The 26475-nt window shown below is 31.0% G+C and overlaps 1 protein-coding gene across 1 annotated transcript in view; it reads left to right on the forward strand.

Moving 5' to 3' along the window:
- Vav (Vav guanine nucleotide exchange factor) overlaps window positions 1-26475 on the forward strand; it is a 108606-nt gene that overhangs the window by 64694 nt on the left and 17437 nt on the right. The window contains exon 2 of the mRNA XM_065506706.1: window positions 23396-23577. Within this exon, the coding sequence (XP_065362778.1) occupies window positions 23396-23577 (182 nt within the window). The remainder of the gene's footprint in view (window positions 1-23395; window positions 23578-26475) is intronic.

Here is a 26475-nt window from a genome sequence, read left to right on the forward strand (position 1 = left end):
AATATTTTTATGTAAAAAAAATTATTTTTACCACTTTTTTAAATTTCTTTTTTTTGTTTTAATTTATTAGTGAAAAAAATATTGTTGGTTAAAAAAAACTCGGATTAAAAAATATTTTTCCCGATTTTGACTCATTGTAGGTCCGACTTACAATGGCGTTATTTACGTCGTTGCAAAGGTCTATTCTATATCTATTTACCACTTTCGAATAATCGAACAATCGAAGACATATAGAACCCTGCAGTGTACTGTCTAGATCCGATCGTTTATCTGTTCTGTCAATGCCTTTGTTTGGGCCCCCATAAGTGAATTTACATTCTCTTTTAAAATTAGTTATTGCTATATAAACAGATTTATCCCTTCAAGTACTCAATACAAATCGAATGAACCTTCCCATGTGTTTTTAACAATAAAGTATGTACGTGTTTAGAGTATAAACATAAATAATACGTTTTAATGTGAATTTAAGTTAGAATTCTTATATGGGTGGCATTTTGAGTTTTCCTTTTAAGGGATTCTTTCATACATAAATTTTAACGGTAGCCACCTTTTACTGTTTCATACATTTTCTTCATTTCAACGTAAGTAATTATACAATCCAAGTTTTGCACTTAACGAATGTTAATAAACAATTGCTATTTTTAGCAATAATGTTATTGTGACGTGCAGAATTCTTATTTAATTCTACAAACTTACTAATTACTTCGTTTTTTTTTTTTGTTTTTTGTCAAACTTTATGATGATTAACATAAAGAAAACGGAAATCTTTGCATACTTTTGCTATTAAACATCTAACATACTTCTTAGTAATACATATATTGTAGTTAAATAAATACTAAGCTGAACGATGGAATATGTGGATAAAGTTTATGGCATTTAATTATAATGTACTTTCTTTCATTCCTAGAATATTTAATGAAGAAGGTTATTTAATATATTTATTTATGTATGCAGAAAACGAAGCAAGAAATATGTATGTTAATTGGTTTTTACCTAAACTAATTAATATATTCATATTACATGATTTGTCATACATATTTAGATTAGATAATTTTAAATTTATATTTATGAAATTCAAAAACATAACTAAATAGTACCAAGTAATAGATTGAATTACTAATATAATCCTTTGATTTCGAATTATGCGTCATATGCGGGAAGTTTTGCTTTACTTCTTTAATTTGAAAAATAAAGTGCCGCGGAACCACAACGATTGCCCACCAAAGCCCATGGTAAATGTGTTCCTACGGTTTCAACGTGCGACAGATGGTTTGTGCGGTTCAAAAGTGGTGATTTTAACACGGAAGAAAAAGATCGCCCAGTCAGTCAGCATCAGAATTTGATGCATTACTCCATTAATATTAGGGACCCTGGAAGACGGCTTTGCATGTCCGAAATTATGCTTGAACGCTACAAAAGAAAATAATTTTTCCACCGAATCAAAGCTTATAGTGAATGTGTTCCATCGGTTTCAATGTGAAAGAGATGGGTGATTTTGACACGGAAGAAAAAGATGAGAGACCTTGAAAGACGATTGTGCATGTCCGAATTTATGCTAGAACGCTATAAAAGAAATTTTCCACCGAATCATTACTTACGATGAAAAATGGATTCATTGTGATAACCCGAAGCGTAAGGAATCGAAGGTGAAGACCGACCAACCAACCGAATCGACAGCAAAGGCAAATATCAATGGCGCTAAGGTGACAAGAAATCTGACAAGACCATCACAGGGACCCTGTACCAACTGATTCGTTTGAAGCAAGCATTGGCCGAAAAACACCCAGAATATGCGACCAGACATGAAACTGTAATATTACATCGGCCATATGTTGCAATACCTGTTAAAAAGTGATTAGAATTACTACTATTTGTTTCAATCGATGCAGAACGCTCTCTCTGGGATACGCTTCACTTTGGAATACAGTATCCGATATTGGCTTGATTCGCGTTTGGCCTCTAAAGATTAACATTTCTTTTGGCGCGGATTCCATTTGTTGCCAGAGAAATGGGGATTGCATACGGTTGCAGGGCAGAATATCCGTAGAATTCTTCGTAAGCATCGGTTGACGAACACATGAAACCGCCAGACATGAAACCGTAATATTCCATCTTCCATATCTGTTAAAAAGTAATTAGAATTACTACTATTTGTTTCGATCGATGCAGAACGCTCTCTCTGGGATACACTTCAATTTGGAGCAGAATATCCGATATTGGCTTGATTCGTTTTTGGCCTCTAAAGATGAACAGTTCTCTTTGCGCGGAATCTATTTGTTGCCAGAAAGATGAGGATTCGGTTGACGAACACCTTCACAGCGTATATAACTTGTCGCGTTCTCAATATCTCAAGAGGACAAATTAGACACAAGTGTTAAACATTTTTATTTATGTATTGAAAGAAATGACGATTGATTTACTTATGGAACTAACGTACACAACCTAGCATTTAACATCCATATAGAGCGAACTTTGACAGTTCATATCGGTCATATTGCAAAAGATGAAATTGTGTTATAAAATGGGAGTTTTGTTCCGACAACGTATCGCGCTCTTTTTCCATTTTACGGTATCCTACAGAGAGGACTATTCGCAGTGTTGTGTATAAATTTAAGTTCACAGGTCCACATCGCCGCTGCACAGTGGGGCATTTCTAAACGGCTGGTCCGATCGGGATAAAATTTGAATTGGGCGTAGCCAAGGAGTATTCGAGTTTAAGTTATTAAAATGGGCCCTACAAATAATCCAGGGGCGGCGCTATGGGGGCTCAAAGTAGGGTACCTTCGACATGTAAAATTTTTAAACACGTGCCATTTTTTTGTTTCCCATCCGATTACAAAATCCGATTTTTGGAAAGCGCTCGTCTAGATCTTGAAAAAACATGCTTGCGTGTGCTATTTATCTCTTATAATTTCCTAGTTATAGGCATTTCAAAATTGAAATTTTTAAATTTTGCCATACCTTGGTCCGCTTTTTTAAAAATATAGGGCGCACTTTTGGACCGAATGGACTCGAATTTTTTTTGTTAGTTAGACAACTAAATTACCAACAACATACAAAAGATTTCAGAGCAATATCAATTACGAATCCAAAAATAACAGATTTTCAATTTAAAAATTCAAAAAATAGTATATTTTTGCTGTTTTTTGGACAAAAAGGTGACATAACTCTTTTTTTTTATTAAAAAACAACTTTCTTTAAGAACATATAACAATTTTATGTTTTTCTATAAAGTTTCTCTACGGAGAACATTTTGGTATAAAAAACATGTCCTATTTTTCGAACATGTCGGCCCTACGCCCTTTGGAAATTAACCTATTTTTTATCAAAATTTCAACTTTGGACCACATGTTCTAAAATCCCAAAGCTGGGATCAGAAAACGGAAAGCAGTTTTGGAAACCCTGATGTGTTCCCTATTTATCCCTAAAGTAGTAAAGTTATACCTCTGCAAAGTAAAGTTATACCTCTGCAATGTAGAAATTTCGTAAGGTCTCTGGCGCTCCATTTAATTAGTAGTTTAGAAGGTGTCACTTTGAGCACTTCAGGTGTAATATTATCCAAATTTATATGGATTTGCGGTCTCTGTATTCAAAAGCTAGGTTTAAAAAGCTCTGCATTCTGTATTATTGGAGTTACTGTAGGGTCTAGTCTAGCACTCTTAGTTTTCATTTCGTTGGTATTTGAAATCTCTGAGTATTAAATTTGTCATACTTCTGAAATATATTTTGATGATGGTTTAAATATGTATGAAATCAAAACGTAAAAACCACCCCCTTCCAAGGTTGTTTGTGGAGTGAAGTGGTTAGCTTACTAACCACCAACTATGTTTTAAAGACTATAGAAAAGGTGGTTAGTAAAGTAACCACTCAACCGCAAAGAGTTGAGAGCGCACTGTTTGTAGTAATTCAAAGCATATTGATATTCATTTGCTTCCTCTAAACTTTTTTCGAATCTTTAAAATAACATTTGTTCATATGTTTAAAATAAATATCAAAATTTAATAATATATCAATTACTATGGAAATTAAAACGTAACTATTAATCCTAACAACTAATATTTGAAAAAACAATTTCAACAACTATTAAAAAAGACCACAAACTTGCATGGCTCAAGGCAAAGCACACGTTCAGTACATAGTATGAATGTAGTTTCAAACCATTAACGAATGAGAAAGTTTTAGCACACTTAGCCACACAAACACACACAAACTGACAACTCAACTGACATAAGGATATTTGAATTTTACACCTGTAGAGCATTTAACAAGAACAAGAACAACAACAAGCACTCACAGAACACCCACTTGATAAAACTATTTAAGTGTAAGTGGTTGTTGTTAGCTGCACACTTGATTGCTTTTTTTTTTTTTGTTATTGTGATTTAACTCGAAAGCTTTTTGAAAAATGAAAATTTAAATATTTAAAATAAATAACATTTATGTACTTTTATGCATGTATGTATGTAGAAATTGTTCAAAACAAATAAAAAGAAATTGTGTGAAAATTGGTGTAAAAATCACGTACTAAATGTTTTAAAAGGATTTTTATACGAAAAAAAAAAATACAATAAATCATACATATTTTTATACATACATAAATTTTTCCATAGAATTTGTTGTGACATTTGTTAAGGACAAATGTTCTAGATGAAAATATGTACAAAAATAAAACATTTCGTTCAACCTACCACAATTGGCAAGTAAATTGTAATGCTGCTGCATTTGACAAGTAATGTATAAATATGTGTATAATGCTTGAATGATGAACAAAAGAACATGATTGTGGGGAAAATTGTTAATTCTTTTTAAAATAAACCTACTCGAATACAATATGCTCACAAACACACATACCATATTTTATTTGTTTAAAATTTCAATTTAAATTTAAAGAGTAATCTGGTAAACCAGCAAACAAAAATATATAAAATGGAAAAATTTTGATTTTTTATTTGATATCAAATGTGTTTTCAAATGCTTTTAGAAATCAAAAATAATTTTTGATTTCTGTATATTGAAATCAACTTTCTGTAGTCGCCATATAACTTACAGACATACTAGATACATCAAAAATCGGGAATATCGGCCCACAAATAGTTGAGATATATGGAAAAAACCGGGACAACCTCTTGATCTACATCTGGATTACTAATATATTAATAACTAGTAGACCGCCCCGGCTTCGCCCTGTAGCATTTACTAATGTTAGTTCTTCTCCAACCCACATACACCTGCCTGTTCATATTTATTTGAAAATTAAATATCTAAATTGGTACTGCATACTTTAGGGAGCTTTTTTATTACAGTTGACTGGACTCAAAAAAAAGAATTCCTAGTTTTACCCGGAATTTTTGAATTTTTTTCTTTACAAACCATCTCCTGAAAATTTCGAATCGAATAAACAAAATCAGCCAAATCGCTCCAGCCGTTTTCACTTGTTGCCATTATATACATGGACCATTTAATTTCATAAATGGCTAATTATAGCAAAGGTCAAAATCGGGAAAAATATTTTTAAGACAACTTTTTTTACCAAAAAATTTTTTTTGTTCTAAATTTTGTTTACTAATAAACAAAGTATACCAAGTAGTCCGACCCTATATTTTTACGGTGTGAATTCAACACCCTTGTGAGAGAATTAAACACTTCAAAATACTAGAAATTTTACCTTTGATTTTCCGACTAAATATATACCAAACCACTGACTACTTGGTATACTTTGCTAATAAATTAAAAAAAAAACAATTTAAAAATTAAAAAAAATTTCAATTTTTTTTAAAAAAAATTAAAAAACTATTTGGATTTTTTTGTACCTAAAAATATATATGGGGCATTTCATATCAAGTGAACCAACTTTTGAAATCGATGTCTTCCGATCGGGATGAAATTTGCACCAAGGTTAGTTCTATTGGATAGTAATTCAGACACAATTTCAACAAGATCGGTCGAGAACTCTCCGAGTTAGAGGGGGTCAAAGTTTGACATTTTGGTCAAGCAGGTGTTTTTTCTTATCCATGTAACTTATTACCTATTGTTCTTAGTAAAATGTGTCCCAAATAGTTTAGATAGCTCTTTCTTCAATCTTTCGAAAAAAAATATTTAAAAATTTTTAACTTTTTTCGCAAAATCAAAAACTTTGTTGACTTCTTTTTTCAAAATGTACCCTTTTTATTTTTTTTTAGCTTAAACAAAAGCTTAGATATTTTCCTTGAAGACCCTTTTGGTCGCTTAGTAGGATGCGAGTGGTATATCTATCAAAATAAATATTTTTTAACTCAAGACTTAAAGTTTTTGACTTTTTTTTCAAAATGGGACCTTTTTTAAATTTTTTTTTTGTCAAAAGAAAGCTCTGGTCCATTGCTTTGAGATATTTTTATGTCGCTTAGTGGGTTGCGAGTGGGATATCTATCAAAATAAATATTTTGTAACTCAAGCCATACAATTTTTGACTTTTTTTTTGCAAAATCGATTTTTTTCCAATATGGGCCCTTTTATAAATTTTTTTTTTGCTCAAAAGAAAGCCTAGGTCTTTACCTTTAAGACCTATTTGGTAGCATAGTGGGATGCGTGTGGGCTATCTATCAAAATAAATGTTCTCGACCGATCTTGTTGAAAAATTGTGTCTGAGTTACTATCCAATAGAACTAATAACCATGGTGCAAATTTCATCCCGATCGGAAGACATCGATTTCAAAAGTTGGTTCACTTGACATTAAATGCCCATATGTATAAGTTTCGGCACAGACGAATATATCTCTCTTATTTGTATTAGAAACATTATTGATTTTAATTAATTTTTAATTTGTAATCAATCCTTAGTACTTGCTTTTCACTAATAAATTTTAAAAATTAAAAAAAAAAAATTAAAAATTTATTTCGAAATTATTTTTTTTTCTAAAATGTTGAAAAAAAGAAAATTTAAATTTTGTTTACCTAAAAATATTTAAAATTTTTATTTTAAATATACTTTGCTGAATATAAGATTCGGCTCAGCCGAATTTTTTTGATTTAAATTCATTTTCAATTTTTGATTAAAAACCTAAGTACTTGCTGGGTTTCCCATCCTGCGGTATTATGCTCTCAGCTGGAAATTATTGTAGATTTTGTGGTTAAAACAAAGCCTACACACAAGTACAATACCGTGAAAATCAAAAGTAACAAATGTGCAAACAAAAGTAAAGTACAGTAAAAACACGATTTGAGCCACAACTTATTATTGCAATAAATCAAATTGCGCTGCAGAGATTTATACTGTCTTCAGAATTGAAAAAAATATTAAAAAAAAATTTTTGAATTTTTATTTTTGATATTTTATTTAAAAAAAATATTTTTCCTGATTTTAATCCATTGTAGGTCCGACTTACTATGGCGTTATATACGTGGCACAGTGGCGCCTGTAGAACACGTTTTCAAATATGCTACTATTTTTACTTGCCCCATTTTTTGCTAGAGATAGAATTTTGAAAAAACACATGGTTCCAAAAATTTGATACATGCATTTTTGAGCAACTTATGATACATGAAAACCCACTAGATATACATACCTTCTTTTACGGATTGTGAGCAATATTTCCAAAAAATTTAAATCCGGAATATTTTACAAAAAAATTTAAAAAAAAATTTAAATCTTTTCTTGGAATAATTTTAAATAATTTAAAAAGAAACATACAAAATTTGATAACCCATAAGTAGGCATTTCATAGGTTGATCAATTACACAAGTCAACTACGTAAGTACAAAAATGGTAAAATTTTTCAATTTTATGAATAGATTTTTTTAAAAAAATTTTAAGTAAAATTATAAATTTTGATAGAGATTTCTCCACATAATTAATCATAATTCATAAAGGGTTAGACCAATGTTATTAAAATAAACATAAAAATATCGGACTAACCGGTTTTGAGTAATCATTAATTATGTGTAGAAACGTCAAAAAAAAAATCACAATTTTACTTAATTTTTTTTTTTAAAAAACCTCTGCATAGAATTTAAATTTGGACCACATTTGTTCTACTGGAACCACGATACATCTAAAATTTTTTCGATTTTGTTGTCCTGTGTCGTTGCAAAGGTCTTTTAAATATCTATCATTAGATATCCATATTGTCTATAATCCAGATATAAATAAAAAATCGAAGTTGTCCTGGTGTTTCCCTTATATCTCAGTCATTTGAGAAGGGTACAAAAAACCTATCTACAACTTTATCAATTCAATCTCTTTTTGTAAGAACAGCATAAAAATATGGCAATCTGGTGATTGTAAAAATATCGGTAACGGTATTTTAGCGGTAAAGGTATTCCAGCTGATAGGGTATTTTAAGGGTAACTTGCTTTTTTGTATATTCTATTCATCTGTTACTTTTGTTTTGCTCTATACTGTATGTATTTCTATACCACATACATACATTTGTAAACACGAATTAAAAAAAACAAATAATTGTGTTTCCAGTTTTAATTAAAATTTGAAAAATGTATTTTAAATTTAATTAATATTTACTCTAAGACACTTTAATGTCTAAACAATTAATTTAGAAGAAAGACACATTTATCTGAGAAAAAAAAAACTCTCTTCTAAAATTTAGAATTGCCAAATATTTGACAAGTACAACAAGCTTGGAGTGTTATATACATATAATACTGGCAAAGATTTCTGTACATTTTATACATAAGAACTTTCGATAAAAAAAATTGTTTTTGTTTTTATTTTTTGGCCGGTATTGTTCTTGTACATTACCTAGTCCATCAGCCATATTAAAATACATATTGACTCGGAAGTTGTGAAAAGTCTGCCTGTACATAAGTTTCATTATCAATCTTACAACAGGTGTATTTTTTTTATAAAATGGTACCTCAATTTCTTCGCTCGTTCTTTACCGCATTGCGATCTGGAACTATATACGACTTCAACCCAGCATTAGATTTGGCTCTGCGCACAAAAGAATCAGCGAGCTGCTTTTCTGATAGAAGTATTCGGTGCTTCAGATCATTTGCTATTTTATTGATAGTCAACTTTGGATTTTTTTGAAAAGTTTTAATATTTTTTCACATACTTCTTTATATACCCGAATTTGGGGCCATGAGACTCCCCCCCTCTTGGTTTTTAAAGTACATAATTTAAAAAATTTTGTTTAGTTTTTTGAAAATATCATTGCTCAAGCCAAATTAAGCCTGTCCTAAAAAAATATTTCATGACTTTTTTATAAAAACTATGTAAATCCAAATATTTAAAAATTTACTTAATTATGAAATGGTTGGTTTTTTCTTCTTCCAATATTCATGAAAGTGTTAACGATTTCAGTTTATGTCTCGATTATCGATGGCAACTAAGGTTTTTAATTTCCCGACCTTTTTTGATTCCCGGGATTTCCGGGATTCCCGGCTATTCGATACTGTTAATTATGAATATTATAGCCAAATTTCATATAAAAACTTAGTTTTATAATTATTAAATATCAGAGCTTCGAATTAATTAATAAAATTTGTGTTTATTATTTGTGCTGTCAGCCTTTCATTCCATAAATCCATTCCTAATATTTAATTTTTTTTTAGATTCATTCCAAAGCCTTTGTTTTAACTGAATTAATTTTAAAATTAATTAGTAACAGAATTTATTCAAACTTTTAATGATTAAATTTTTGTTAAATCAAACCTTTTTGTACTAGATTTGAATTGAAGAACAATTTAATCATTTAATAAATTTTGTAAACTATTTGTTATGGATTTGAAGAAGAAATTTAAAGAAATTAGAATGATTCAATAAGAAATAAATTCTATTAATAATGAATTCACTTTTTAAATTGTCATACGAAAAATCCCAAATAAATAATAATAAGAGGTCTATTATTGCCGAGATATAAGCAAAAAACTGTAAACAACTTTTCACTGTTTTTTGGTGATAAAAATAGAGTTCAAACTTGTTTTCTATGTATTTTCGTCAGTTTTTAATTCCCGGGATTCCCGACTAAAAATCCCGGGAATCGGATAGTGAAAAATTGGCAAAATTCCCGGGAATTCTGGGGATAAAAGCCCTAATGCCAACCGAACTTCAGTTGCGTTGCCACATATTTATGGTAGCCAGTTTGGCAACAGAATTGATAGCTGCCAGTTGCCATCTGTAATACCATTTAGGCAACTGAAGTTCGGTTGCCATCTATAATCGCTCCATTAATTTTTCTGTGTGAGTTAAACTTTACAATAAAATCAATAAAAATCGCAAATCTTTCCGGTTTTTGGTTTGGCTTATTTTTTTATATTAATATTTTCCAAATTAAAATTCCATCCTTAAATCATTGTTTATTCTTAAAGAATATATAAAGTAATAATAAATACTGCTATTTATTATAACCTCTAACATTTATCGTCTAATATTTTGTATTTTTTTGTTAATTTTTGCCATGTGTGCATAAGCATAAATGGCCCATCAATAAGCCAGCTACTGGCAGCCGGTTTAACTGCCACGTAAATATTTAATTGTTTTGCCTTAAATATGCACCATACTTTTTCGCTTTTTCGCTTTTATTTATATTTATTATTTGTTTATACTTCACATTCAGTCTTTATACATATTTTTGTATATCTGGCCATCATACATTTATTTAGATTTTATTTATTTATTTATCCAACTGTTTTAAACGCAATCCCAGCTAGTGAAACCAACAGATAGCAAGCAAGTAGCAGTTGTATAAATGTAAATATAAAATAAACATTTTAACCCCTTCCCTGGCCCTTGAGCAAACTAATTTATTTCCAATTATAATGACATTGTGTAGTTCGATAACAATTAGTTATATGTAGATGTATTTTTCTATTTGTTTTGCTTTTCCTTTTTATACCAGCCATCAAAAGAGATGTAGGATATATTGATTTTGTCATTCCTTTTGTAACATATTGAAATATTCATCGCAGCTTATATATTCTAGGTCACTATGAAATTTGAAGACGATCTAGCTATGTCCGCCCGTCCGTCTGTTGAAAATACGATAGGGCACAAATGAAAGGAGATAGCTAGCTGAAATTTTCACACAAATTCTATCTTTTGATAATGTTTGTTTGGTGTTGAAAATATCGGTCTCTGATTTCACCTATATCACATACAAAATACTTTTTGAGCAGTCATAACTATGTTGATTATGCGGTAATCCTGATACAATTTTCCAGTATTTGTTCTTACTGCTCCCCAGGAGAGTAAAGGTTCCTCAATTCCGACTCTTTTAAAGGACTCACTGATCCAGTCGATAAAGCTAACATTATAGCTTAATTATTCGCAAGTAAATCTCACTTTCCGGAAAGTGTTCGAACTCGAAACAGTATTGGTGACTATGCCAGCTACAGTCTTTCGAGATCGTGCTGTAAAAAGGATTTTATCGGAACTCGACGTAAAAAAATCTCCTGAGCCAGATGGCATACCACCACCGCTGACCTTGAAGCAGTGCTCTTCTGCGATAGCTCTTCCATTAACTAACATTTTCAACACTTCATACCGTGTCGGCGTATTTCCTGTATGTTGGAAATTCCTAGCCTAATAACCCAGAAAATTAACGTTCAATTGCAGTTCTGCACTTTCCAAAGTTATGGAGAGTAAACTACCATCTGGTAAAATATTTAGAGTCCAACATTTTATTTAACGACCGACTTGCTAGCCTTTCTATCGGAAAAATGGTGTCTTTCCATTCACGGTTTTGGCAAAAGTAATGTGGTAGCTATAGATATTTCCAAGGCGTTCGATAGAGTGTAGCATGGAGCACTTTTATCAAAAGTTTTGGTGTCGGTATTAACATCTCTCGATTTATATCGAGCTTTCTCATAGGTCGCACTATACGAGTTGTGTTAGATGGGATCACATCAAACGAGTTCGGAATAAATTCAGGGGTACCGCAAGGTTCCGTTCTTATTTTTCGAAACGGCCTTTTACGTCAAACCTATCCATTATTTTGCAGATGACAGCAACATTTACCATTCCTATTCGTTCTGTTACGGACCAAATCTGTCGGTCTGGGCAATGAGTCAAAACATGAATGATTCCCTTAATCGGGATCTTCGGACATTCTCTGAATGGGGTCGTGCGAATATGGTTGCAAGACTCAGTGTTGCATGTTGGCACAAAAACGAACCACAGATTTTGTCGCTTTATCTGTATTTATGGGTGCAGTAAATATTGTGGATTCAGGCGCTCTTGGTGTTTTGGGCATGAGAATACAATATGATTTCCGCTGGTCTAAACACATTTTTCAAGTGTCGAAAGAAGAATTCAAGTGTCTCTGTTTTTCTGAAACGGTGTAGGAATTACTTCACTCCATCTGATCTCCTCACCATTTACACCACCTATATCTGAACGAAAATGTAATACAGCTCCCATATGTGGGAAGTTGTATTCCAGAGTCTAGCGACTGCGTACATGAGAGGGCGAAGATGATTTTTGGAACAGCAACGCAATGTGGGCTGCGTTTCACTGTTCTATCGGTACTACTATGGAATGTGTTCTAACGAAACTTAAGATCTTGTTCCTGATACACGTTTTTCATCAAGAACACATCCCTTTCTGATCGATTGGCCAGTGGACCGCACAACCCAACATTCCGACAGTGAACCACCCGAAAATCTTGGGTGTCACTTTTGATAGCCTTTTTACCTCCTCAGCACACGCAACTGCAATCACGCATAAACTGCGAAATAGGAACAAGGTCCTCAAAGCACTAGCCGGCAGTACTTGGGGTATGGGCAAAGAAACCTTGCTAGCTACCTACAAGACGATTGGTCGCTCAGTGGTCAAATATGCTGCACCAGTATGGTCGCCTTCGTTGAGTGATAATCAGTGGAGAAATATTTAAAGCTGTCAAAACGCAGCCTTAAGGACCGTCACAGGCTGCCTTCGAATTACCACCGAACACCACCTTCACGAGGAAACCAAGCTTCTACCGGTCAAGGAAGACAACGTCATGTTGATGCAACAGTTCCTTCTGGGATGTCATCGGAGGAGTTATCCAAAATTCAAAATCACACAGTAGGAGTCTCCCACGAGGCATGTCAGACAGGACCTACGGAAATACGAGGAGAGCATACAGGATCCATTTGATCGCCGCTCGTATTTGACAGCTTTGAACGACATTCACAGAGACGCCATCAATTCCGCGGTAGCAGGATACCGTATGAATGTCGTACTTGGAGGTCGCCCACCACCGATAGCAGACGCCGAGAAGATTCTGTCGCGTGGAACAAGAGTCGCTCTGGCACAACTTAGATCAGGATGGAGCAACAGACTTAATGCCTTTTGGTCTCGCATAGACCGTGCCGTCTTTAACTTATGCCCAGCATGTGGTCAGGGTCCTCATGACACCCTCCACATATTTAACTGTTCAGCCAACCATACTTCACTCAGTCCTATGGATTTATAGACTCATCCTGTTGAAGTAGCACAATTTCTTGGACTTGAACAACATGCAGAACCATCAGAACATCCAGACTGATTATTGAAAAATTGTTCATGCTGCTACAACAACAACCCATTACAGGGAAAATTCGTTCTTTAGTCGTACTGTCAGTATGCGGATGAATCTTCCCGCTGAAGTGTTACCTGCCATTTTCAATGTAGGAAAGTTCAAATCGAACGTCCACAAACACTACTTTCCTAACCTATTTTCCTAGTTCCAACACATAAAGTACATATATACTGGATCGTTATAGAGAGCGGAGTCGATACAGCGATATACATCCGTCTCTATGTTGAAATCATAGAAAATATGGATATCTAATGTCAGATATTTCAAAGACCTTTCAAACGATGTATGTAACGCCATAGCAATTCGGACCTATACTGGCTCAAAATGGGAACATTTTTTCACCAACAAATATTTTCAGTCTTTCACAATCAGCGAATCCAATCACCCCTATCACGAATCAATAATTCACATGAAATATGTTCCCTTTTCCTTTTTTCGTTTATCAACTCTGTTCACGTGAAAACATTCCCCATGTTGTGAAATTTTTAGATGAAATTTTGTAAACAATAAACAGCTGTTACGAACAAAATTAACTATTGTGAATGAAAAGTTCATGGGAATATCACGATAGCAATTTTTCCTTCTAGGGAAATGTATAATTCATGGGAACAAAATTTCACATGTTATTGCCGATAGGGGTGAATATGTTTCCAACAAAGAACTTATGAATGAATGAAATCTGACCGTAGTTTCCTTTCTATCTCTGTAAAACATTAAAAAAGGTTTGATCTTAATTTTGACTCTAGAATAATAAGAAAGATATATAATTTGCTGCAGAGTGGAGTACTCCATCATTGTAAACGTAGCTTTATCTTAAAGTATACTTTGGTGAAGGGTATCTAAGAATCGGCACAACAGAATATAGCTTTTTTTACTTGTTTTATACTATTATTTATTTATCTATTTATATAAATTTTTATTCCTGATGGCAAATTGTAGCAAAACAAAAAAAACGTTGCATACTTTTTGGCTTTGACGGGGGAAATGTATTTTTATTGCATAATAAAAAGTTTTTCTTTTTTCATTTCTTTTTTGTGCGGAGGACGGAAATGTGTTGGAGGAAAGTGCAAAGAGAGAAAGAGATATATAAAAGCACTTATAATTCGTTTACTGCGGATGTAAGCTGTGTGTATGTAGGCGTGTGAATAAAATTTAATATTTCAAACATTTCCTGCGGTGTAATAAAATTAGTGGAAGTTATTAATGAATAATTAATGTATGTTTTTATTAAAGGAAAATGTTTAAATTATGATAGATTTCAATGAGGTTTTTTTTACTGTAACCAGATGGGTTATGCAATTCGAAAAGGAATGGTTGAATATGAACCCTTTACTTATGCAACAATTTATTGATAGCCTAATTTTATCAACTACTACTTGGATTTTTTCTTATTTTAAAACTAAAGTACCTTCATATAACCATTATTGTTACCAATGCTTTTTAATAATTTGTCATATTTTCCATTTCACTGTTGCTAGCAATATTTTAAAACTTTTCCATTTGGGATTTACTCTTTATTATTTTCTAAATTGCTTTCAAAAACTAAGTAATTGAGTGATTTTTTGTTGCTCTTGAAAAAATATTGCAAAATGTCTACAACCCTGAAATATTATGCGTCCTTCGCTTTATATATTTACAGTGAGTGTCACTCAAAATCGTACAACATATTTTTTTTTAAATATTATGAAATTATACAGACAATAATAGGTGATTATATAAAAAATTAAAAGTAATTTTATAAATTGGAACAAAAAATATATATTTCAACAATAAAGTTAACAAAACCTCAATTCGTTAAAAAAATATTGATGAAAATTAAAGAACATCACAAAATTCATATTTCACTTAAATTCGTACAATTATATTAAATTATAATTAAAACGTTAAAAATTAAAAAAAATGTTAATATTAAATAATCCTAATACTTTGTAGGGTATCATTTGCTATTTTTTAGTGCCTTTACGAATATAAATGAAGCGTTGATATTCTGGGCACTGACAGTCTTACCCAATTTTTTTATTTGTGGATAAGGGCAATTAAAATTATACCCAATTTTCTGATAGGTAATAGCACACACAATATAAAAATAGCATTTTAAAATATTTCCAAAACATCAACTTTCTAAAACTAATGAATAAAATTTGACTACGATGATGTACGATTTTAAGTGACATTCACTGTATATCCTTTGTTGTTTATAAAATTTTTTGCTTTACACTATTTCATATTTTTTTTTTGTTATTACAAGTGAAATTTGTAATGAAAAATGACATTTAGAGAATTTTATAACGTTGTTCTCGAGTCTTGTTTTTTTTTTTAAATTTAACTTCCATTTTTATGTTTTTATAGTTTGTGAATGTGCAATACAAATATATTTTCTGACGGATCATCATATTGTTCATAAATAAATAAATGCATTTTCATAACATTTGTTTTATTGTGAGTACATTAGGGCGGACCTTATATTGGAATTTTTCGGTACTGTTGAGTTCCCAAATTGTTCTTAATCGTCTAAACACCAAATGTTTCAATTATTTCATAATTAAATTATTTCATAATTAAATCAAGTATTCATGTTGATAATTTGTTATTTCGGATAACAATTAGAGCTGGCACATTTTATTGAATGTTTAGAGTTTTGGGTAAGATTTTAGAGAAATGTTGAAGAAAAATTCAATTACAGATTGTTTTTGTATTTTATTTACTAAATCATGTTTAAATATAACATTGGACATTGTCAGCTATGATATTTTTCCATCTTTCTGGGAACATATGGATTCCGCGCCTAAATTTTTTTTTCAAGCCAATTTAAGATACTCTGTTCAGAGAGAGAGCGTTCTAAATCGATCGAAATAAATAGTAGTCGGACGGGGCACGGTCTGGACTATAATGCGGGTGAGGTAAAACTTCCCAACCACTTCAATCTAAATACTTTTTAACAGTTATTGCAATATGTGACCAAGCGATGTCATGTAGTATTATTACGGTTTCATGTCTGGCCGGATATTCTTGGCGATTTTTCGGCCAAAGCTCGCTTCAAACGAAGCAGTTGCGTTCGGTACTGGGTCCCTGTGATGGTCTGCTTAGATTTCAGTAGCTCATAATAGAAAGGACCCTTTTGGTCTCACCAAATACAGAGCATTACTTTAGCGCCATTGATATTTGGCTTCGGTGTCAATATGGCTGGTTGGACGGGCTTCACATACGATTTCTTACTCATCGGGATATCGTAATGTATCCATTTTTCGTCGCAAGTAATAATTCGGTGAAAACTGATTTTCTTTTATAACGTTTGAAGCTGCATTTCAGACATGCAAAATCGTCCGTCAAGGTCACTCGGCTTCAATTCGTATGGTACCCAATTTGCCTGCTTTGGAATGAATCCTGCTGCTTGCAAACGTTTTGTAATTGCTGATTGAGTAGCTCCCAATGATTTTGCAAGCTCTTGTTGAGTTTGACAACAATCTTCATGGAGTAATGCCTCCAATTCTTGGTCTTCAAACTTTTTAAACCTCGGAAGCTTAGCAAATCCAAACCGTGCAAATTGAGGATCATCCTAATAAACATACTTTCTTTTATTATAAATGGTAGTTTTTTTCATGACAATAAATGAAAAAAGTTCCATGTACTTTGTACTCTTTCCTCTATATTTTCTGATTTTCTTCCTCCAACAATTTAAAGGTTAAATGATGATTGATGATGATAATTTGTTATTCTTGTTCAACCATAGTGCTGTTTTTATTAGAATTTTTATTGAAATGGAAAGATATTTAAAATTAATGAAAATGTTGTTTGATAAAGAACATGAATAAAGCTTGTTCAAAGTTTTTAACACTTCAAAAGTGTTAATATGTAGAATTGTTTTGTTTTTTAAAGGTTAAAATAATCGAAATCGATTAAGTTTATTTTTAACAATCAAAGAAATATTACACACATTTTGTTAAACTCATGCCATTAATCTTTGATTATTTACTTATAATTTCTCTTGATACTTAACTTATCTACAGATTGTACAAATGCTAGTGTCTTTTTTGAATTAAATTTTATAATTTACCAATATTCTTTTATTCCGAACAAGTGTTTTTAGGACAAACTCACAATCAAAATAAATTAGTCAGCCTTTGTAAATTTCTTCATTGTAAAATTCAGTTGTAATTTTTTACACAAAAAAGAACTGCTGAACAAACATTTTGCGAAATTTTGTACTGCATTGCAGTCAGCACCAGCATTGCTAAAACATTTCGACAGAAAATCATAAAAAAGTCATAAAATTTTAATTGAAATACATATAAATAATTTTAAGTTTTTCCTGAGAGTAACAAAAGAATAATTGTCCTCAATTTAACATAAGTTACAATGAAGTTTAGGCAATTACCTATTTAAATTGTTTTGGTTGAGACTTTTCTGAAACAAGTCTTCGACTATCCTCTATGATAAATTACTATCCAGGACCTATGTAAAATCTGCTATGTTTTATTTTTATTTGAATAGAATTGTATAAAATTTTTTTATTAATCGAGTGAGTGATCGATTATTGTGTCCCGATTATTCGAACGAATAACTAGTAAAATATATTATTCGAATAATATATTAAAATATTTTTAAAACCAGAAAAATACAAAATTATTAATATATAAGATGTAAATAATCACCCCTATCGCGAATCAACATTTCACATGAAATATTTTCCCTTTTCCTTTTTTCGTTCATCAACTTTGTTCACGTGAAAAAAATTCCCCTTGTTGTGAAATTTTTAGATGAAATTTTGTAAACAATAAACAGCTGTTACGAACAAAATCAACTATTGTGAATGTAAAGTTCATCATGATATTCCCGATAGCAATTTTCCCTTCGAGGGAAATGAATATTTCATGGGAACAAAATTTCACATGTTATTGCCGATAGGAGTGAATATTAATAAATTAGAGCATTTTAATAAAGTCTCTCTAAATATTTTAGGAACTAGTTGTTGATTGACAGACTTTAAATTCCAAAATATTTCGTTTCTTAGAAAATGTTCAATGCAACCAACTTGAAATAAAATTATTTACTATTGTTCTTGTTTCATTGAGATAGTTTTGTTGAAATGTTTTTTTAATTTTAGCTTGAAAATAAATTTATTCGTCTATTCGATTAATCGACAATTATTAATTGACAAATTTTTTATTCTAAATGGAAAAATTGTTTTCATTTGAATAAAAAAATATATGTTTTCCTCGATTATTTGAATAATTTTTATTCCAATTACACATCTAATTACTACTCAATATTGAAAATATTATATTTTTCAAATATACTTTTGAGCAACTTCACGTTCTTCTTTTAAATATTATATTCTCAAAATTAATAGGTTTTAAAACATTTTAGACACAGATTCACTTGTGGCCCTGACATTTTTGCTTGGTTCGTCAAAAGTTTTTCACCTGAAGCCGCTTTCGAGCCAGCATTTATGAAGAATATACCGGATGCCAGCCAAATATTTACCCCTATTTACATTTTTCGTTCATCAACATTGTTCACGTGAAACAATTCTCCATGTTGTGAAATTTTTAGATGGAATTTTGTAAACAATAAACAGCTGTTACGAAGAAAATCATCTATTGTGAATGAAAAGTTCATGGGAATATCAATATATCCTTCTAGGGATATGGATATTTCATTGAACATAAATTTCACATGTTATTGCCGATATGGGTGATTCACTGATATCTATTCGTCCTCCACCTTCCGTAGCATTTCATCCAAATATTCAGTGGCGGATCAAGATCATATGGAAGGGTAAAACCATGTGATTTTGAGGTATCTTTTCGGACCAGTTGAATTAGGGACTGTCCCATAAGCTACCAAATTACGGTAGCATAATTGAAGCTAAAATTATGGCTATAAAAGTGGCCTCGGAACAATAACAGTGTTAAGTGATGTTGAGTAGGGTTATCCACCATTAACTCCCAAGAGAATTTATAAATTGTCCAAGAATGTCGTGTGACTCTAGAGCGAGCCATTCTTTGTATAGGTTCCTGAACATGAAACATTGATGTAAACTGCAGTGTTGATATCCTTGCAAATGCTGGCACGAGCTTCGTAATTCTGTCGTGATATTGGCTGGTATCCCTCCCTGTCTTGAGGGGTAAACAATTAATTTCACACAAACTATATACCATTGCCAAGGAGTTTACTTGCAAGAGGGAAAGGTTAATCTGACATAATATGGATATGCGGAGAACAAGACTTTCGATTAATTTGCCTAGATTTCCCTCGCATCTAGGACACGATCAAAGGCTGCGACTTCCTTTTGTAGAAGCTGTAACGACGAGGAACAATAGGACACAACTGAACATTGTCGAATTTTGTACCAACAAAGCATCATTTGCGGGAAGTTTTGCTTTACTTCTTTAATTTGAAAAAAGTGCCGCTGAAGCACACCGATTGTTCACCGAATGTTTTTCAACGTGCGAAAGATGGTTTGTTCGGTTCAGAAATGGTAATTTTGACACGGATGACAAAGATCGCCCAGTCCAGCCAACAAATTTTTGGAGACCAAGAATTGGAGGCATTACTCCATGAAGATTGTTTTCAAACTCAACAACAGCTTGCAAAATCCTTGGGCGCTACTCAAGCAGCAATTTCAAAACGTTTGCGAGCAGCAGGATTCATCCAAAAGCAGGGAAATTGCATACCATACGAATTGAAGCCGAGAGGACTGGAAAGACTATTTTGCATTTCTGAAATGATGCTTGAATGCTATAAAAGAAAATCCTTTTTGCACCGAATTATCACTTGCGAAATGGATTTATTAAAATAACCCGAAGCGCAAGAGATCGAATGTGAAGCCCTGTCTCTCAGCCGAATCGACACCAAAGCCAAATATCCATGAAGCTAAGATTATTTTCTGTATTTAGTGGGAGTAAAAGGGGTCCTATCTATTATGAGCTGCTGAAATGTGACCAGACTATCACAGGGAACTTGTACCGAACGCAACTGAAGCTAGCATTGTCGGAAAAATTCCCAGAATATGCGGCCAGATATGAAACCGTAATATTCCATCATGACAATGCTTGGCCACATGTTGCAATAACTGTTAAAAAGTATTTAGAAGGAAGTGCTTGGGAAGTTTTGCCTCACGCGCTTTATAGTCTAGGTCGTGCTCAGTCCGACTGCTATTTCTTTCGATCGATGCAGAATGGTCTCTCTGGTATACGCTTCACTTTGAAACAGAGTATCAGAAATTGGCTTGATTCTTGACAGCTTGAACGAAATTGTACTTGAATTCAAGTATAACGATTTTAAGGGCTGATTTAAAAGTAGCATAATGCTTTCAAATAACAGTGCTGTAATAGCAAACTGTAACATATCTGTGGGCATTATTAAATAAAAGCTTTCAGTTGATTTGATCGTAAGTTGGCAACGCTGTATTCGAATTCAAATATTCAGTTAAAGAACATTGTAGAAAGTACACCACAGATAGCGTATGTATTAGTAAGATCTAGAATATTCGAATTTTGACAGTTAAAGAACAATCTGGAGTGTAGATGGCAGTGTTATAAATAGTGGCAGAGGTTGCAGTCGTGAGTCAGTTTATCAGAGACGCTATTTGCATAATCATCTACTGAGTGCCTTAAAGTGTGCTGTATTTTTCAAGTGAATTCGTATACATTATAAATTTATAACTGTGTATAAAAAAACATTGAGTGACTATTTAATTCTGTTGTTGTACATTTTAAATAAATAAAGAGTTGTTACAATTTTTAAACTACTAAACGGCTTTAATTTGCAATCAAAAGTATCCGGTTTATTTAAAGGAAATAAACCAACGTTTTGAAAAGTTTAAAACGTAACAATATGTTGCCAGAAAGATGGGAAAAGATCATATCTAACAATGGCCAATACAAATGTTTCAAGTCTTACATCCAATAGTTTTACTGAATTGCTATCAATAGAATGATATTGGTAATTTTCTGAAAGTCAATGTTCCTCTCCTCTACGATTCGTTCGTACATTACCATTTCTTGTGCGCTCAAAACGATGGCTCGTCAAGATTTTGTTCCGCAATGAAAATGCATTAATGCTCCGTTATTACTAAACCTAAAGTGGCAGCTGTCAAATTGTTTTATTTTTTATTTTGGTGGGCAACACTTCAAAAACAATTGGAGGCAAATTCAAAACTCTTGTGAATTTTAATACAACCTTTATAACATTGATTTGAAAACACTTCAGTAATACTAAAATTTATATTAAAAAGTTTTCAACCCTAACAACCAATAATTTGTTTAATATTAATTTAGTTTTCTTAGTGATTTTGTTTTTCCAATACCTAATATTATTTCTTTGTTACAATTTTTTTCTGCAAAAAAAAAAATCATGAAAAAACTTACTATTTACTTACAACTTTTAATAAATTGGTTGTTTGCTTTCAAGAACTTGTTAGCAACACGTTTTCTGCTTTTGAACAAGTCTTGAAAGTTTTCTATACCACTGCTTGCTGATTTGATTGAAAAGTATCAAATAATTTTTTCTTTCTTTTACGTAGTTCTAATAAATATTTAAGAATATACAAAGTTTAAATACAAACTTTTAAAATTCGAAATTTCATAGTATGTGTAAGAGTTTTTATATAATTTTTTTTTTATTTAAGTTCGTCTATGTCTAAGGAATAAAGAAAATAATAAATCAAAAAAAAATATTAAAAAAAAACCCAGCTGAGAGTATAAATTGTTATTGCTTTATGTGTTGCCAAGGCATAACTTAGCATATTTCATAAATGCTTAAAAGTATACTAAAATTTCAAGTGAAATTAATTTACCTAAAAGTATGCAATCAATTTTATACTAATATATGAGCGTAATAAAAAAAGAACTTGTAAATAAAATAGGTTTATAGAATGTGTGTATAACAAAGTGGGCCTTAAAATTGCTATTAAATTAATAAAGTATAGTCAGGCATTAAGTATTATTAACTCTTAATTCCTGTTAACTTTATTAAGGCACACACACACATATAAATTTACACTGTCTTAAACATTTTTTAAACTACCTTTTTTTACCCCCGTTTCGACTCCTTAACGTATGCTTTATAAATTGTTTCGTTAATTATTAACAGTCTGCCTGTTTTGTTTCTATCCTTATTTCATTCCCCTCATTGTTATTTTAAATTATCTTTTACTTGCTTTCTTCCTGGGTTTATTCTTTGTTGTTGTTGCTGCTGCCTCAAAGAAGTTTGTTTAAAACGCATAACATAATTTGTTCTTCCTCGTTCACGTAAACTATTTGAAAATAATCTTTAGTTCTTTTATTTCAATCCCATCATGATTTTCTCGTTTTTTTTTTAATATTTTTATTAAAAACTTTTAATTATTTCTTCATGTTTTGTACGTTCGTTCATTGGCATTCAGGTTTGAGCTTAACGAGCTCAAAAAACTTTTTCCATATGTATGGAGGTATAAAATATTGTTGCCATTTTTCCGCGGAATATTTTGTGTTGCATACCCTTGGCTGGGGGCGGAGAACTTTAAATATTTAAAGGTTGAATGAAAATGTGTGAGGATTAAGGAATTTAGTTTAAGGATGTTTATTAATGTGCTAAAATTGACGTTTAGCTGTTTTGCCTTAAAATATAAGGTAAATTATCAATTTAAATTTACATAGGTTATTTTAGTAGCTGGTTTTTTAAAATAGTTTAAATGAGGATTAAGGAATTTAGTTTAAGTAAGTTTACTAATGTGCTAACATTGACGTTTAGTTGTTTTGCCTTAAAATATACGGTATATTATCAATTTAAATATAAAGGTTATTTTAGTAAGCCAGCAAATTACTGATTTTTAAAGTAGTTTAAACAAAATTTAATCAAATTCTTTGTTTTTGTTTTAAAATTGTAATTTTCTTATCGTTTTTTTCTTCTTATTCCAGTTTTTATGCTGTCAAAATATTAAATTGTTCCTGGATGTGTGTCGAAATCACTTCAAATTAAGAGAATCTGATCTGTTTGAGCCAAATATGCTGTATGATTTAACAAATTTCCATCGTGTTTTAATTACCCTCTCCAAATTGTCACAATGTGCTAAAGTACAAAAATTACATCCCAACTTAGAGTAAGTATTAAGAAAAAAAAGTGTATTAAATTTTAATTAAGTAATTTATGACCAAAAATAACTTGGCAATGATATGCCATGACTGAACCACTTTGTAAGCATTAATATTGGGAACTTGGGTACCATACGAACTGGAGCCGAGAGACCTAGAAATGATGTGAATCGACATTTTTTTCATAAAAAAAAGTTTTTGTCACAAATTCTTTTTCAAAAAAAAAATAATTTTTAAAAAATTAAAAAAAATAATTTTAAAAAAAATTTTAATTTTGTTTATCAAAAAGTATTTAAAAAATATGTTTAACTATAATTTGGTGAAGGCTATATAAGATTCGGCATAGCCGAATATAGGACTCATACTTGTTAAGTCATACATTTAAAAATTCTTATTTCAGAAACAGAGTTGAATTTTTTTACCCACAAATATTGATATATTCGGCTGTGCCGAATCTTATATACCCTTCACCAAATTATACTTAAAAATAAAAATTTTAAATATTTTTAGGTAAACAAAATTTAATTTTTTTTTCCAAAGTTGTTTTTTTTCATTTTTTGGAAAAAAAAATTTCGATTTTTTTTTTGAAATTTAAAATTTTTTTTTGGTTTTTTATTTTTTTTATATTTAGCGAAAAAAACTTTTGGTGAACAAAAAATTCGGGTTAAAAAAAACCCATTGTAGGTCCAACTTACTATGGTCTTATATACGTCGTTGCAAAGGTCTTTGAAATATCTATCATTAGATATCCATATTGTGTATATTAATGACTTAGTAATCCAGATATATAGTGACGGACAAAGCACACATCAGGTCTTGTCAAAAAATGGTTTTTATATAACAAAATTCATGTTATGGAATGGCCGTCTCAATAACCAGACTTAAATCCTATGGAAAATAGTAAAAGACAAACTCGGACCTGAAAAATTGAAAAACAAGGAAGAACTTTGGCAGAAAATTCAGGAAATATGATATGCAATTTCCTGATCTACATGCGAAAGTTTGTTAAATTCAATCTCCAAAAGATTTGATGCTGTTATTAGAAATAATTGATATGCAACAAAATATTAAGAAAACAACGAATTCTTATGATGATTTTTTATTTTTAATCATTTTAAGACTGATTGATTCTATTTGAATGTCGCATATTTTATTTAGTCTTTTAGATTTGACATCGTGTTTAACATAAGAATGTGTTATTTTTTTATTTTATTTTTTCTATTTATTGTTTACGTTATGAGCATTAATATATAATGAACAAATTTTAAATTTTGAAATGAAATTTTGTAGTTTTACCGTTTTAATCGAATTCATATGTAGTGATTCTATTGTATTGTCCGTCACTGTAGGTCAAAAATCGATGTTGTCCTGGTTTTGTCCTTATATCTCAGCCATTTGTAGACCGATTTTCTCGATATTGATGAATGAATCGTGTAAGTTATTTTGGGGCTTCGGAAAGTTAATTTCAACAGACAGACGGACAGACGGACATGGCTTAATCGATTCCGCTATCTATAAGGATCCAGAATATATATACTTTATAGGGTCGGAAAATTATATTGTGGAAATTACAAACGGTATGAAAAAATATATATATTAGACCGTCTCACTTTTAATTTTTTTTCGAAATTCCTTCGGGAATAAGCAAAATGCATTTTTTCCAAAAAATTATAAAATCTTGCTTTAGTAATTTGCCTCTAATTTAAACTGTTCATAACGGATTTGAACCTAATTACATGCATTAGAAAGCTAATTAAATTTCCTAAATGTTTCTTAAAGTAACATTGCCAACTAAAACTACAGTTTTTCTTAACAAAATCTTCATTTTCCTACCATACTGCATTCCCAGAATATAAAAATTGTTCCTCGTTCAATTTTTATAAAAGAAAAGGTAAGCAAAAATTAAAAAAAAATGATAAGTTCTTATTTGAAAATTTGAATTTGTAATGCTATGAATAAAAAACCATCGAACAAAATGGCAATGTTGCTTTAAGAAACATTTAGGAAATTTAATTAGCTCAAATCTGTTAAAAATTGCTTGAGTTAGAAGCAAATTACTAAATGAAGATTTTTTAATTTTTTGGAAAAAATGCATTTTGGCTAAAAAAAATGAAAAAACGATTTGAGAGACCACTTCCCGTTCATCCATATTTAAGTGTTATACACCAAAATTCTTGGTTTTTAGACTAGATTAAGAAAATCGATGTTCATGAAGGAATTTCGAAAAAAGTATAAAAACTGAGACGGTCTAATATATATGTATACCCTTCTCACGAATGTGAAGAGTCTAAAAAGGGGATTACCATTTTATTAGTAGTATTTTTTTTTTAACATAAGAATTTCGCCGAGTAAACATTTTCAGTGACTAATTTTGTTTTGATAAAAACTTGTTGATAATCACGTATTATGCACAACATTTGGTCTTTTTTTTAAACATATTTCAACATTTGACATAAAATCAAATACACAAGCAATTCCCACTTGCCGGAAGACTATTAATCATTGGCTGAACTTGAATGAGTATCAGTAAATTATTCAAAATATATTCTCTCGAGCTAGTGCTAACTTATTGTTCAAACTTTAGCACTAGGGATGCCAAAATATAAATCCCAGAAATTCCGGGATTTGTTATATCTACACTATTTTCTCATTGTATTTCAGAAATTTCCATTTGAATTTCAGAATATTCCAATTATATTTCAGAAACATTATATTAGTATTTGTTATAGAAAAGCAATCATAGAACTATGTTTTAAAATATTGAAAAATATTTTTCATTCTCTTGTTAGCTATTCATAGATATTCTTGTCGTAAATTTTCTTTTTAATATTTAATAAACTTTTTTATTAAAACCAATAATTTCATCAAACCAAATAATTATTTAAAAGTATTTCATAATTTTCTAC

Source organism: Calliphora vicina, chromosome 4 (genome assembly GCF_958450345.1).
Source record: "Calliphora vicina chromosome 4, idCalVici1.1, whole genome shotgun sequence".
Lineage (NCBI taxonomy): Eukaryota > Metazoa > Arthropoda > Insecta > Diptera > Calliphoridae > Calliphora > Calliphora vicina.